This window comes from Mustela nivalis (assembly GCF_964662115.1).
Source record: "Mustela nivalis genome assembly, chromosome: 4".
Classification (NCBI taxonomy): domain Eukaryota; kingdom Metazoa; phylum Chordata; class Mammalia; order Carnivora; family Mustelidae; genus Mustela; species Mustela nivalis.
The window spans coordinates 82,009,827-82,024,049 of NC_139023.1; the positions used below are offsets into that span (position 1 = coordinate 82,009,827).

General features: G+C 38.5%; 1 protein-coding gene across 8 annotated transcripts in view; it reads right to left on the reverse strand.

Moving 5' to 3' along the window:
* The window catches only part of INTU (inturned planar cell polarity protein), an 84,715-nt gene extending 79,012 nt beyond the window's left edge, over positions 1-5,703 (reverse strand). For 3 of the 8 annotated variants that reach the window (XM_082727565.1, XM_082727567.1, XM_082727564.1), the window contains exon 1: positions 4,653-5,702. In XM_082727565.1, the coding sequence (XP_082583691.1) occupies positions 4,653-4,795 (143 nt within the window). In that variant the 5' untranslated portion in view covers positions 4,796-5,702. Of the gene's footprint in view, positions 1-4,440 lie in introns of all 8 variants that reach the window. The other 5 variants (XM_082727568.1, XM_082727566.1, XM_082727571.1 and 2 more) reach the window with 3 other exon arrangements.
* Between the last annotated feature and the right edge of the window lie 8,520 nt (positions 5,704-14,223).

A 14,223-nucleotide genomic window follows, 5' to 3' on the forward strand; every position in this document is an offset into this window, starting at 1 on the left:
TTCTCCCTCCTGAATATATGGAAGAAGTTGTGAAACCTCTGACAAAGATGAGAAAACTTATTATAAGAATCATCTCATAAAATGATAATTTATAACCAAGAATTCTTCTGATTCTGAACCCCTCAAGACCAGGGAAAATTTGAAGAAATTAAAATGTTAACACTTTTATGCAAGCAAAATACACTTGTAAAGGGCATCCGCATTCCTCTTAGAGAATCCTCTATTTGATAGAATCCTCTCTATCAAATCACTACATTGTACACCTTAAATACATACAATTTTTTAAAAAGATTTTATTTATTTATCAGAGAGAGAGAGAGGGAGAGAGTTCGAGCACAGGCAGACAGAATGACAGGCAGAGGCAGAGGGAGAAGCAGGCTCCCTGCCGAGCAAGGAGCCTGATGTGGGACTCGATCCCAGGACGCTGGGATCATGACCTGAGCCGAAGGCAGCTGCTTAACCAACTGAGCCACCCAGGCGTCCCTAAATACATACAATTTTTAGTTGACAATTATACTCCATAAAGCTGGGGGAAATAGGAGGAAATAAAACACAGCTTGGATTAACCTTCTTTCAAATCAAAAATGTCACCTCTACCATCAACTCCTCTTTGCCTCTTGTCAATTCCTTACCATCAACAGTTCACAAACTTCCCTTTCCTAGGATTTAACAAACCTTCTCACAGTCAACAAAATTCAAAGTTAAGTAAATATTCTCATTCCCATTTTAACAAGTGAAAACTGATCCTTATAGAAGTCATGTGACCCATGTAGGGCCATATGGTTAGTGGCAGAGAACACAGGTTTTCTGACCCTTACCCTTAATCGAATATTCATTACCTTGCACAGGATGACTACACTCAGGCAACAAGAAATTCCACTGTAAGTGAAGTGGCTAAATTCTTTGCAATACAACCATCAGTGACCAAGCCTGACATATTAGCTGTTCCTTAAATCTCAGCCTTCTCTTCAGGATCACGGGGATGACCTAGTTAAGCATATGCATATTTGCTTCATTTTATTTAGCTTCAAGTATGTGTTTAATTCTATTTTTGATCCAAACTGCCACAATATATTTTTTGTAGTCAGTTCTCTAAGAGAAAATTGATTCAGAACTGTGTTCTAGAAAGCATATTCTGGCAGCTGTATAGAAAAAAGGCTGGAGATGAAAGAAGAGGCATCCAGATCAGTTAGAAGGCTACTCCACTCTTACATGGGAGAGGCCAGCGCTTTAAGTCAGGCAGTGCCTCTGGGGTGGGGTGGGGAGAGGATGGGTGGATATCAAAAAAGGAAGTCAACAAGACTGCAGACTTACTAGATCTGAAGACATGAGCAAGGAGAGAGTGATGTCAGTAGGTAAGATGGGCAACACCAGGGGAGAAACAGGGAAGATAATGAAATATCTTCAAACATGCTGAGTTGGAAGCAGAAAGGGTAGCAAAGAATTGCCATTCTCATAAAAAACTTAGACATACACTGTTTGAATTTCTTTTCTTTTTTTTTTTTTTTAAGATTTTATTTATTTATTTGACAGACAGAGATCACAAGTAGGCAGAGAGGCAGGCAGAGAGAGAGAGAAGGAAGCAGGCTCCCTGCTGAGCAGAGAGCCCGATGTGGGACTCGATCCCAGGACCCTGAGATCATGACCTGAGCCGAAGGCAGCGGCTTAACCCACTGAGCCACCCAGGCGCCCCACTGTTTGAATTTCTAATATATGTAATTTGATAAAAGAGAAATTAAATTAAAAGGAAAAAGAAGTCAGGAATCAGAGCAGAAGAAAAAGGGAATTATCCTAAATGGGATGTTAATACGGTATATGGCATCACGACTTCAAAATATTTTGATTCTTCAAGTAAAACATCCTTATGTTAAAACCCAAGAAAAGAATAACCTGTGGTATTGTCATATAGTGGAATCCTATTCAGAAGTTAAAAATGAATGAACTACATATGGGCAACAACATGGACAATGCCTATCTCTTAGCTTTGATGAGAAAAATTAGGTTCACATGTTCACATGTCCCTGTGTATTTGATTAAGAAGTGATCTGGTCTGGGGCATCTGGGTGGCTCAGTGGGTTAAGCCTCTGCCTTTGGCTCGGGTCATGGTCCCAGGTCCTGGGATCGGGCCCCGAGTTGGGCTCTCTGCTCGGCAGGGAGCCTGCTTCCCCCTCCCCCTCTGCCTATTTGTGATCGCTCTCTCTCTCATTTATTAATAAATAAATAAAATATTAAAAAAAAAAAAAAAAAAAGAAGTGATCTGGTCCAGAGGTGCCTGCCTGGGTGGCTCAGCTGGTTAAGTGTCCCACGGCTGCTTTTGACTCAGGTCATGATCTCAGGGTTGTGAGATTCCATGTCAAGTTCCACTCGGAGGGCAGAGTGTGCTTGAAATTTTCCCTCTCCCTCTGCCCCTCCCTAACCCCACTCACATGCCCCCTTTAAATCAATAAATAAAATCTTAAAAAAAAAAATAAAAAGAAAATAATGTCCAAACTGGGAAGACTACTTCTACAGTGGTGACTCTGCAGGTTAGAGAAGTAAATAAGAACAGACCAGAAACCTACCTGGTCAGATCAGCAAATCAATTCTCATGTCCTACACATGAAGAAGCGATAAACATTAAATCTGAATCTTGACAGGACTTGAAAATATAGATCACCTGAACATTTTGCAACAGAGGTTTACTGTACTTTTTAAAGTTTTTTTTTTTTTTTTTTTTTTTGACAGAGATCACGAGTAGGCAGAGAGGTAGGAAGAGAGACAGAGAGAGAAGGGGAAGCAGGCTCCCTGCTGAGCAGAAAGCCCGATGTGGGGCTCGATCCCAAGACCCTGGAATCATGACCTGAGCCGAAGGCAGAGGCTTTAAACTACTGAGCCACTCGGGCGCCCCGATTTACTGTACTTTTATTATTAGGAGGATAAAGACACTGGAACATCTGGAGTAACCAGTGAATAACTAATGAGGAAAACTTAATGCCCTTTAAAAAATATATACATATATATATATACACACAATATATATACACAAATGTTTATGTATTTATATATAAAATCCATATTTACATGTATTTTGAATCACAGAATGTTTTGAGTTAACAAGTTTTCCTAACACAGGGTCATCAGATTGCTCATTTCCTAGGAAACAGGGCTAGTTCATTTGCCTTCATTCCATTTGCAATCAAGCCTCCTAAATTTCTATGCTGAAACACTCAGTTGTGTGACTATGGATGAATTACAGATTCTCTCTAAGCTAAAAGTGTGTTTCTAAGATGCAGAGAAACCAGGAGCTCTAGTCTCACAAGATCCATGACTTCCACAGCAAGACCAAATCAGTTTTCCTGTAACCCATCCTTCATCCAGTGCCTCACTTGATAACCATCATTTTTTAACTACTTTTTAAATGACCACAGAAGATTACACAAAATACTTGACAGTCTCCTCAAGAATGTAATCTGTCTTTATTGAGCCTCTAGAGTATATTAAGCAGTCATTAGTTTTTCCCTTACCCTTATCTTTAAAAAAGATAATGGTAAATCCTTTTTACATACCCAAAGGTGGAAATAATTGCCAAGTAATTTTTACTCCTAAATACACATTAAATACTTGCAATCATTATTCCTAAATAATACACTTAAAATGTCATCCTAAAACTGACTATGCATGGGAGTCTGTTATGGGATTGGTCCAGGGTTTGGCACCTACACCTTCTCACTGTTATCCATAGCTTTCAAACTAGGACTAATTTACTTTTCAAAAAAGGTCTTAATTCATGGTAGTAAGAAATAGATTCCTGCAAAATTGGAATAGCATTGGGTCCTATGGATCAAAATAACCTTTTCGATATTATTATGGATTAAAAAGTGGAAAATAACACTTAGATATTCTATATTTTAAAAATCACATTATTGGGATACCTGGGTGGCTCAGCAGGTTAAGCATCTGCCCTCAACTCTTGGTCATGAACCCAGTGGTCCTGGAATCCAGTCCCACATCAGGCTCCTTCCTCAAGGGAAGTCTGCTTCTCCCCCTGCCTCCTCTGTCTACCGCTCCCCCTGCTTGTGCTCTCTCTGACAAAATAGATAAATAACAATCTTTTTTTTTTTTTTAATTACGTATCATACTAAGTAGAAAACAAGAAAACCGTGAAAATGTATAGGAAAATAGAGCAGAAATACCCCCCAAATGCTGAGAAGTTGTTCTTGAAGGTGAGGAGGAAGGGTGAATTTTTTCTTTCTATACCTACCCATTTTTAAAACAAGAAAAAAAAATCTGTATAATTTCAATCGTTTATTTATAAAACGTGTAGGGTATCCTTCCACTAAAATCACAAAGACCGTAACAGCAGAGAAGGCAGGGCGACAAGCTCAAAAAATGTTGGGAACATCCTAACAGGTATACCCTTACATACTACAGAACCCGCCACAAAGAGGAAAACCTCCTCACCTGACCATCACAAAAAGCCCACGCGAGCGAAGAATGGCACGTCACTGCGGCTCACATTACCGCAGAAGTGGAACGTGGCTCAAGTAAATCCCACTGATTATAGAACTCTCCTCAATCCCAACCACGCCAACATTCTGGCAGTCCCCCCAGCCCACGTGTACACTCTCTGGATTGAAAGGATGGATTTAACTGCCCCTCTTCAAGACTCTTACTCATAATCGCTACTCTCTGAGGAGTATGAACCCGAGTAGCTGACCCGATCTTCATAATCGCAATCCTCATCTTCTTGTGAAGACGGGTCTCCAGGGAGCTCATCGGGGCTATGACGCGAGCCACACGAAACCGGAGACGCCATAATCAGGAATGCAATAGCCGCAAGTCGCGTAATTCAAATGTCGAAAGTACAGCTCGTTGTATCCGCCATGTTGTCTCCACTGGGAAAGAGGAGACGCCACGTGACCGCCAACGCTTGGCTGCAATTGGTGGCGGTTTGGGTTGCCAGGGAGACGAGGAAGCTTTACCCGAGCGCGCGAGAACTACTGAAAGAAGCCAATGAGGTGAAATGTCCAGGAGGGCGTCTCAGTTGGAGGAATTAAGTAGTAAAAATTTCACCGCTTAGACTCTCCTAAATGCACTCTTTTGGAGCCGCAGAATTTGTTAACCGAGGAGACCCACTGTTTTTCCCTTTTCTTCCAGTTTGCACTTTGCCCTGTGTTTCTACGCGGAAAGGCTGCCCAAAGCCTTAGAGGCACATAGCCTGGGGTTTCCTTGAGGTGAAGGAAACTCCTCTTTACCCTTCCTCAGGGCCTCTGCCTCCTGGACTAGGAAGGAAAGCTTTTAAACAACGCCCACAAAGAGGTGCTAATGTAAATACGCTCCATTGTCTCCTCGGTTTTCATTTTGTTTCCCAATTGCAAACGTATTTATAGTTTTCCGGGCAGATGCCATGGAGTGCTTCAAATGGGTGGCAGTGTTGTGAAATCAACTGCATGTTCATTCTGTAACGCAAACTTACAATTTCTTCTCATCACTGAGTTGGAAGTGTAAATTGATAAATTTTATCGGTAATTTACGAATACCTCCAAGTATTTTCTCTAAGTACAAAATAATAGCATTTATTGAGAATCAGTAATATTCTCAAATTACTTGTTCTATTCGTCTACTATGCTACGTATTATTATGAAGTAAATATCTTATACTAAAGAAACTGAAGCTTGGGTTATTCATCTTAATCGTCAAGTGGCTAGAAGGCAACAAAGTCAAACAAAAATTGAACCTAAGTCATTAACTACTAGATTATATTTCCCCCTCAGGACCCAGTAATTCAACTATTGCAGATCTATTCTAAGAAAATAAAGGATGCAAAAAATTTATAAGATTTGTGGAAGTGTAAAGTTGAAAGCAATCTAAGTGTTCAACAGCAGGCGAAAGCTAAATAATATGTATGGAATACGAAAATAGTAAATGTTTTCAAGGAGTAATGCATGGGGAAATAGTCATGTTATAGTGTTAGGGGACGGAATCAACCACCCCTCAATTAGAGAACACTCTCGATAATGCAAGTCACACAGGGAGGTTTATTTCCAGCTAGCTGGGGTCCAAGTATCTGCCCCACAGAGCGGGTTTCAACAAGGACCCAGAGCACTCAAAGCCAGGGGTTTATATAGCATTTTCAAGGCAATTTTTCATAGCTACATACATATCTTGGGCCCCACTTTGAGAGTTTTAACTTTGTTTAACTTTTTGCCACCCCGGTGTCACCCTGGCGGTTAAGTGAGATTTAGGTTTAGAAGAAATTTAACTTTATTTACATTTCTCTCCACCTCAGCCTCCTTCAGTTTTATGGTGGGGAGGGCGACATCAGGCCTCAAGGAACTGAGCCATTTGTCCCTGGAAATTGGGCTCTTGAGAAGACAGCTTCTTTGTTGTAAATCACTAGGACATTTGTAAACCAAGGGAGACTCCTGTCTTGCAGGATTGTGATCTCTGCAAGTTAACTATTTGTTTTTTATTAACATCTGGTCCCTGTGGCACCCTGGTGGTATATGATTAAGTTGTGTTTTAGGTTTTAGCTAGTTTCTCTTATCTCAAGTCACCTACACAGTGGTTGGCCGGTTAGGGACGCTCAGTAAAAGCCGGCTTCCCGGCTTTCAGGATGGCCGTTCTTATGCTAACCCACTCTTACAATAGCAAGTAAAAAAAGGATAAAATATTTCATGATCTCAATGGATGGGTGCTCGAGATTCAAGTTAAACTACATGGACAGATAGATGGTAGATATTGAAAGGCAAATAGGCAATTTATAATACACAGTGATAAGTATCATGATAAATGCAGAGTTCCAAGGAATACCCAAGGGAAGATAGACTGGGGTGTGGAGGGCCACAGAGGAAGTCTAAACTTCTGTTATTATGGAGTGTTACAATCCAAAAAGAAGAGAGTAGTGGGAAATGAGTGCTTCCCATGGCACAAAGTGGTTATATGCATGGAGAATTAAAAAAAACCTGAGTGGTGGGGGCCAGTGGTTGGATCAGTCTGCTAAGTCTCTGCCTTTGGCTCAGGTCATAATCCCTGGGTCCTCGGATCCAGCCCCCAGTCAGGCTTCCTGCTCAGCGAGGAGCCTGCTTCTCTCTCTCCCTCTGACCCTCCCCCTTCACTCTTGCTCCCTCTCTTGAATAAATAAATAAACTCTTAAAAAGGAAAAGAACCTAAGCAGCAGCAGGCTAAAAGTATTTAAACTTTCAAGATGCGGTTTAGTTTCATTTGTTACATTAAACTATGTACATTTCAATATCCTAAAAGTTTTTTTGTTGTATAATTTCTTTTTTTTTTTTTAAGATTTTATCGGGCGCCTGGGTGGCTCAGTGGGTTAATCCTCTGCCTTCGGCTCAGGTCATGATCTCAGAGTCCTGGGATCGAGTCCCGCATCGGGCTCTCTGCTCAGCGGGGAGCCTGCTTGCTCCTCTCTCTCTCTCCCCACCTGCCTCTCTGCTTACTTGTGATCTCTGTCTGTCAAATAAATAAATAATCTTTAAGATTTTATTTATTTATTTGGCACAGAGAGAGATCACAAGTAGGCAGAGCAGCAGGCAGAGAGAGAGGGGGAAGCAGGCTCCCCGCCGACCAGAGAGCTCTATGCAGGGCTCCATCCCAGGACCCTGAGACCATGACCAGAGCCAAAGGCAGAAGCTTAACCCTCTGAGCCACCCAGGAGCCCCTGTTGTATGATTTCTAAATGCGTTTTTTCAGAGTTGTATACCAGCTATTGAATATTGTTTTACAGTTTGCTTTGAATTAATTTATAGAACTTTTGATCTTTGTAAGAGCTATAGAGCACAGAGCTTATACTTATTTATTTAAAATTATAATTTTAAAAAAGTATAGGTCATTCCTGGAAATCCACAACAGTTTTTCCTCAAAAGAGGTCTCTACATCACTCAGATTGGGAAACAGGGGACTAGTTCATAAAGGGATAATGGGACAGAGGACGTTCTTGAGGTAGCAGGAGAAAATGGCATCTGAGGTACAGATGGAGGGATATGACCTTGCTGACATGTCTTCCTTAAAACTGGTTCGTAGGGACTCCTGGGTAGCTCAGTTGGTTAAGCAGCTACCTTCAACTCAGGTCATGATCCCAGGATCCTGGGATCGAGTCCTGCATCGGTAAGGAGCAAGGGTGGAATACACACACACACACACACACACACACACACACACACACACAAACTGGTTCCTTAAGGAGGGTGCAGGTATGGATGCTGACTTGTCAGGGTTAGTCAGGGAGCTGAAATATCCTTTACGTGATGGTGTTTATATTCTCAGATAAGTAGAAGGCAACCTTGCTGGCTGAAAATGATGAAGGATGTAATGGTATTAGAAGTTTGAAGAGATAGGATCCAGGAAGGAAGGGAAACAAGTATTTCCATCAGCAATGAGGTCCAAAAAAATGTATTATTTTTAAAATCAGAGAAACAGGGGCGCCTGGGTGGCTCAGTGGGTTAAGCCTCTGCTTTTGACTCAGGTCATGGTCTCAGGGTACTGGGATCAAGCCCTGCATAGGGCTCTCTGCTCAGCAGGGAGTCTGCTTCCCTTCCTCTCTCTCTCTGCCTGCCTCTCTGCCTACTTGTGATCTCTGTCTGTCAAATAAATAAATAAAATCTTTAAAAATAAATAAAATCAGAGAAACATTATTAGAAAAAAAGCTGGAACCACTATAATAGCTATGTTGGTCAACACATACATATTATTCTCACCACAATCTCAAATGTTAAAAATTACTTAAGATTTCATTCCAAAATAAAAAATGTTTGGGATGCCTGGCTGGCTCAGTTGGAAGAGCATGTAACTTTTGATCTCATTTCTGGTTCAAACCCCACATTAGGTGTAGAGATTACTTAAGTAAATAAACTTTAAAAAAATGCTTTAGGCACCTCTTTAATAAGTTACACTTTTCTTATTTTAGAAGCATCTTATTGGAAGTTAAAAAGAAAAGTACATTTTAAATTTTAACAAAACAAACACATTTTCTTCATATAAATAACACTGGAAATTAAGAAACAGATGAACACAAGGGAAGGGAAGGAAAGATAAAATAAGAGAAAAATAGAGAGGGAGGTAAACCATAAGAGACTCTTAACTCTTGGAAACAAACTGAAGGCTGCTGGAGGGGAGGTGGGTGGGGAGATGGGGTAATTGGCTGATGGGCCTTGAGGAGGGCACTTGATGTCATGAGTACTGGGTGTTCTATGAAACTGTTGAATCACTGAATTCTGCCTCTGAAACTAACAATACACTATGTGTTAACTAAATTGAATTAAAGAAAAATTTTTAAAAAGAATACTTTTTTCTCTATAAACATTTAATAATTTCATACCCTGCTCATAAACCTTCAATGCCACTCCATTAGAGAATAAAAGTCTCTTAACTACAAAAAAAAAAAAAAATTCCAGTTCTACAAACAATGGAGCACCAATTAGGAATTAGATGCCTTATTTCCTGCATTAATCAAGTTAATCAAATGTGCCCAACTTGTCAGATCAAAAGATCCCCTGGGGTTCTTGTTAAACAGAGATTTTAAGGCCTGCCCCACTTCAACAGGATCAGAATCTCCAGGGAAGTTAGCCAGGAAATATCTGTTTTAAAACATGCCCCTGCCCCTCAGTGATCCCTAGGTTAAGGTAAACTTGGAAAACACTGCCCTAAGCCTCTGTGCAGTTCTAAAGCTTCATACCTGCAGGCCCACTGACCATTTCCCCAGTAGACTAGAACCCACTCCCACCTCCTGAATTTGAGCCTGGCAGACAGACCTCTCTTGGCTCCAGAACTACCATCTTATAATCTTGAGCAAATTAACCTCTCCAAGCTGCATTTCTTTATCTGTGAATTCAGATATTGGTACATACGTCACAGGACTGTTTGGAGTCCAACAAGTTAATGCAGGTACAATACCTAGCACATAAAATGTCAATAAAACAAGCTATTTTACAAATCATTTACTCATGTGACTCTTTCATTGAGGAATGCTACTTATCTAAAATACCACATTTTACTTCAAGACCCAATTCTAATAGTACCCTTTTCAAGAAGCTTCCTGCACTCTTTTCGTACCTCAGTGACAATCCCTCTTTCCACCTTCCCCTCATAATCTATCCAATAAAGTTCTGTTATAATAAGTATCAGTCTGGGTGTATCTAAATTATTTAGGAATGTGTCTATCTTTGCCATCAAATGACAAATTCCTGGAAGATATGACTGAGTTTTTGTTACTGTTTTTTGATCTTTCATCTTACACAGAGTTGGACAGGAGCAGGAAGTGCCACATAAAAGCATCTTTTAAGAAATGTTCTTCACAATAATCCTATCTCTGAATTATGTTAATTTCCTTGGCTTGTCTATTTCCATATGTTAGTTTAATAGACAAAATCTGCCCCACCCAAAATTTTGCCACTTTGCTTATCTTTCACAAAATTAGAAATAATAACAATCATTTTATATTCTTATTTAAAATTTCAGGGTGATATTAACTAATCAGATTTCAATTTTATATATCATATTTGTACTAAATAAATCAATATCTAACTATCTTAGGTATACTAGAGGGGATGAAGAACAGAAAAGAATAACATGCTATTTTCAGGGCCTTTTAAAAAATACTGACTGTTTTATAATTAGCAATTTCAGGAAGACTTAAAAGAGACTGAGGTATATTCTCAATTTCTATTTTCCACTACACAGATGGCCAGCAGTCTTCTGAGGACTAAATATGTTCAGTTTAATATATATGACATAATGTCCTTATTTTTCATAGATTGCCATCTCAATTAGGCATACAATACAATTCTGACATAAAATACACCAGATAAGAACATAATTAAAAATTTAGTGTCTTTAGCAGGTTCAAGAGCTCTCCGTTTAGTAGTAATGGAAGCTAGCAATGAGAAGTAAGTGAAAACAGGGCCACATGAGGTCATGTCCATTAAAAAAATTTAAACTGCAAGGAAAAGTGCATGGAACTTGACATTGTTAGAAACTAATTAATGCCACCTTAATTGTGAACAATGAAATAATTCATGAGTATATAGTAATACAACCCCCAACATTTTAAATATCATGAACAAATAACTTGTTAGACCAGCAAAATAACATTTTAAAAACTGAGGCTTTGCAATGTGAGATTTTTAAAATTTGGGATATAAGAATAATGCTTTAGCAATCCTATGTTTATAGCATTGTATTATCTAAAATTCTAATTTTCAATATAAAAATTAAATTACCTGTAAAAATGTATGGAACTTATTCCAAAGAGATAGATCATACATTCTCTGTTTCAATAATAATGAAACACAGGTAAGAATACAGAGGTAAACATAAAAGTAACTGAAACAGACGGCACCAAGCTCAAGCCCCAAACCCTTGATTTACTCCTACTTATCCTCACTTTATTTTTTCATTTACAGATCATAAAAAAATTTTCATTTACAGATTATAAAAAAAAAATCCAACTGCCGTATATCAGTAGCTGCCAACCAGAAGGAAGGGAGGCCTCCTTAAAACAGGAATACAACAGCTGCAGAAATTGTTGATGGCTGACAATTTGCCAATGAAGAGGAAAGTAGGAAACAAAAAGGAGACACAAGAACTAAAAAAAAAAAAAGCTTATAAGTGAAATGCCAAGTGCCCTCAAAAGCACCTAACAAAAGAAAAGAAAATTACTGCATTGTCGAACCCTACAGTAATTTGATAAGACTGTGAAAATGCTCGATCATTCTTAAGTGCCACGCATTCTCCAGTCAGAGAAGCCACATATCTTTCTGATTCTGGAACTAATAACCAAGTGAATGTGGACAAAGTTTCATCATCTGAAGACAGTAATAATAATCCCTGCTTGCTGTACTGGGTCGCTAAGAACCAAATGAGATAACCCTTGGAATCTAAAGCCCCACACCTAAAGAAACAGATGAGTGCGTGCTATATGCTATATTTAAAAATTGTTTATTTTTTTTTAGCTTTTACTTTTTGAGTTTAAAGTATATTTTATTCATCAGGAATGTTATCTAATGGGGTACACCTTTACCCCCTGAGACTTCTGAATATTTGAGGTATTTTAAATATGCATATTTTTGCTGTGGGCAAAAGCATGAAATTTAGGTCATCAAACATTTCCAGAGGTATAACTCTAGCTCATTTTCTCTGCTGGTCTAGATGGCAGAACATACTACCACTCTGGCCTGGACCAGCCCCATATATTAGCCGTTAGGGTTTGGGCAAAAGTCACTTAGCTGAATTTTCTGAATATTTAGGAATAGCTATAGGTGTGTGTTTTGCTTTAATTTTTTAGGACAGTTGTTAATATCATCCTTCATATTTGACAGAACCTAGTTTTACAGAGCTGTTACATAACTGAAATTCATACCACAACCCTGTGAGATGGGTATTATCCCTTTATATTACAGAAATAACAGGAAAATATAGACGTTAAAAATCTTGCAAGTCACACAACAACTATGCAACAGAAATAGGACTCAAAAGGAATGATTAAACCTGCAATAGCCTTGTGCATATATTTTATTTTGTCTTTGCAAAATATTAATGAGCTCAAATATAATTATTTGGATACTTTTTATAATCAAGATGACACAAATATGAATTAATTTACTTGTGTAAAGTAACTGAGAAATAATACTGAAGTTTTCCCTGACTCTGAAAACCTACATGTAACTTCTAATCAAAAAGCCAGACAGCTTTTTTGCCCCAGCTACTGTTATTTTAGTCTTAACTATATTTTGTAGTTAACACCTCATGCAGAGAAAAGTTTGCAACTTTGCTTCAATTTTGGTTTGGCTGAAGTATCTTTTTCAAAAGCTCGGTAATTTAATGCTTTACAGTTTTGAAAACCATATTCACAGCAGAAAATACACAAGTAATTAAAAAAAACACTCAGAAAACTTACCCTTTAAAATCAGATGTAAAGATACAATAGTTTACTATTTTCTCTTCTCTGTAAATTGTCTATGGCTCAAGACTATCCGTCTCTTTAATGCAATTGCCAAAATGTTGTGGATAACTGACAAGCAATGTTTTAAAGGAAAAACATAAAAATTTTATAAAACTGATATTAAAAAATAGGCCATGCTCTGGACTAGTCAATGAGAGCTATAGTGAGTAGATGAACATGGTCTAAAAGTTATCTGATTTCTCTAATTTCTATTACATGATATCTAAATTTATAAATGCAAGTAAAAGATGTTTTTTCAGGGCACCTGGGTGGCTCAGCTTGTTATCTGACTTCTGCTCAGGTCATGATCTCAGGGTCCCAACCAAGACCAAGGCCCACATAGGGCTCCATGTTCCTTGTTTCTCCCTCTCCCTCTGCCCACCCTCTTCCCCAACTTATGCTCTCTCTCAATAAATAAATAAAATCTTTTTCTTAAAAGACATTTGATGAAATAGGAACATGTGTGAAAATATAGCTTCATTAGAAAGAGAAACCTCTATACATGTCTCATTTTTTAATAAGTATGTTTGAAAATATTTAATAATAATCACTGAAAAAATGATACATTGCCAAAGCAAAACGACTTTCATATAGTGTTAAAAACAAAGCCCTGTTAGCTATAATACTGACAAACACATTTATAGTTTCAGATTCCATTGGTTCTTATAGCATGTGGGAACAGTTATTTGTAATTCAGATAGAGTAGTTTTTCATATACTGAGCAAGTTTATTCCAGAAATACTCCCCTACTTACTTCTGAAATAATCACTTCAGTCTTGATGACTATAGTTTAAACATACTCTTTTGCCCTGGGTCATTCAGACATATTTGTGCTTTGGATCTGAAACCCTGCAGTGTTAATTAGTTTGGAAATTTTCTGGCACCTGACATTTAAAATATGAAATTCTGTTGTAGCAGGGTCTTAAGCTTAAAACCTCTCCCTACTTCATCACATCATGCTGTGAATGGGTTTTTAGTTAATGTTTTGGGGGATTATTTCTGGACTGAAATTTTATCATGCAGGGGGATTTGTCTTTGGGAAGTTAGAATCCCGCCCCCCCCTTAGCTACTTGTTTGACAATATTTTATTGTATATGGCAGGGGCTCTCTTGGGGGGAGGGCGAAAGGAAACCAACTGTGGAAAATTGCAGGTTTCAGAAGACAGCTTTTAAATCGAAGAGACCTACTTTCTTCCTTGCACAATGTCTTTTTATTTTACTCACACTTCCAACAGAACAGGGTTTCTATAGCTCATATGGTTTTATACAAAGACTTAAAAGAGTCACTTG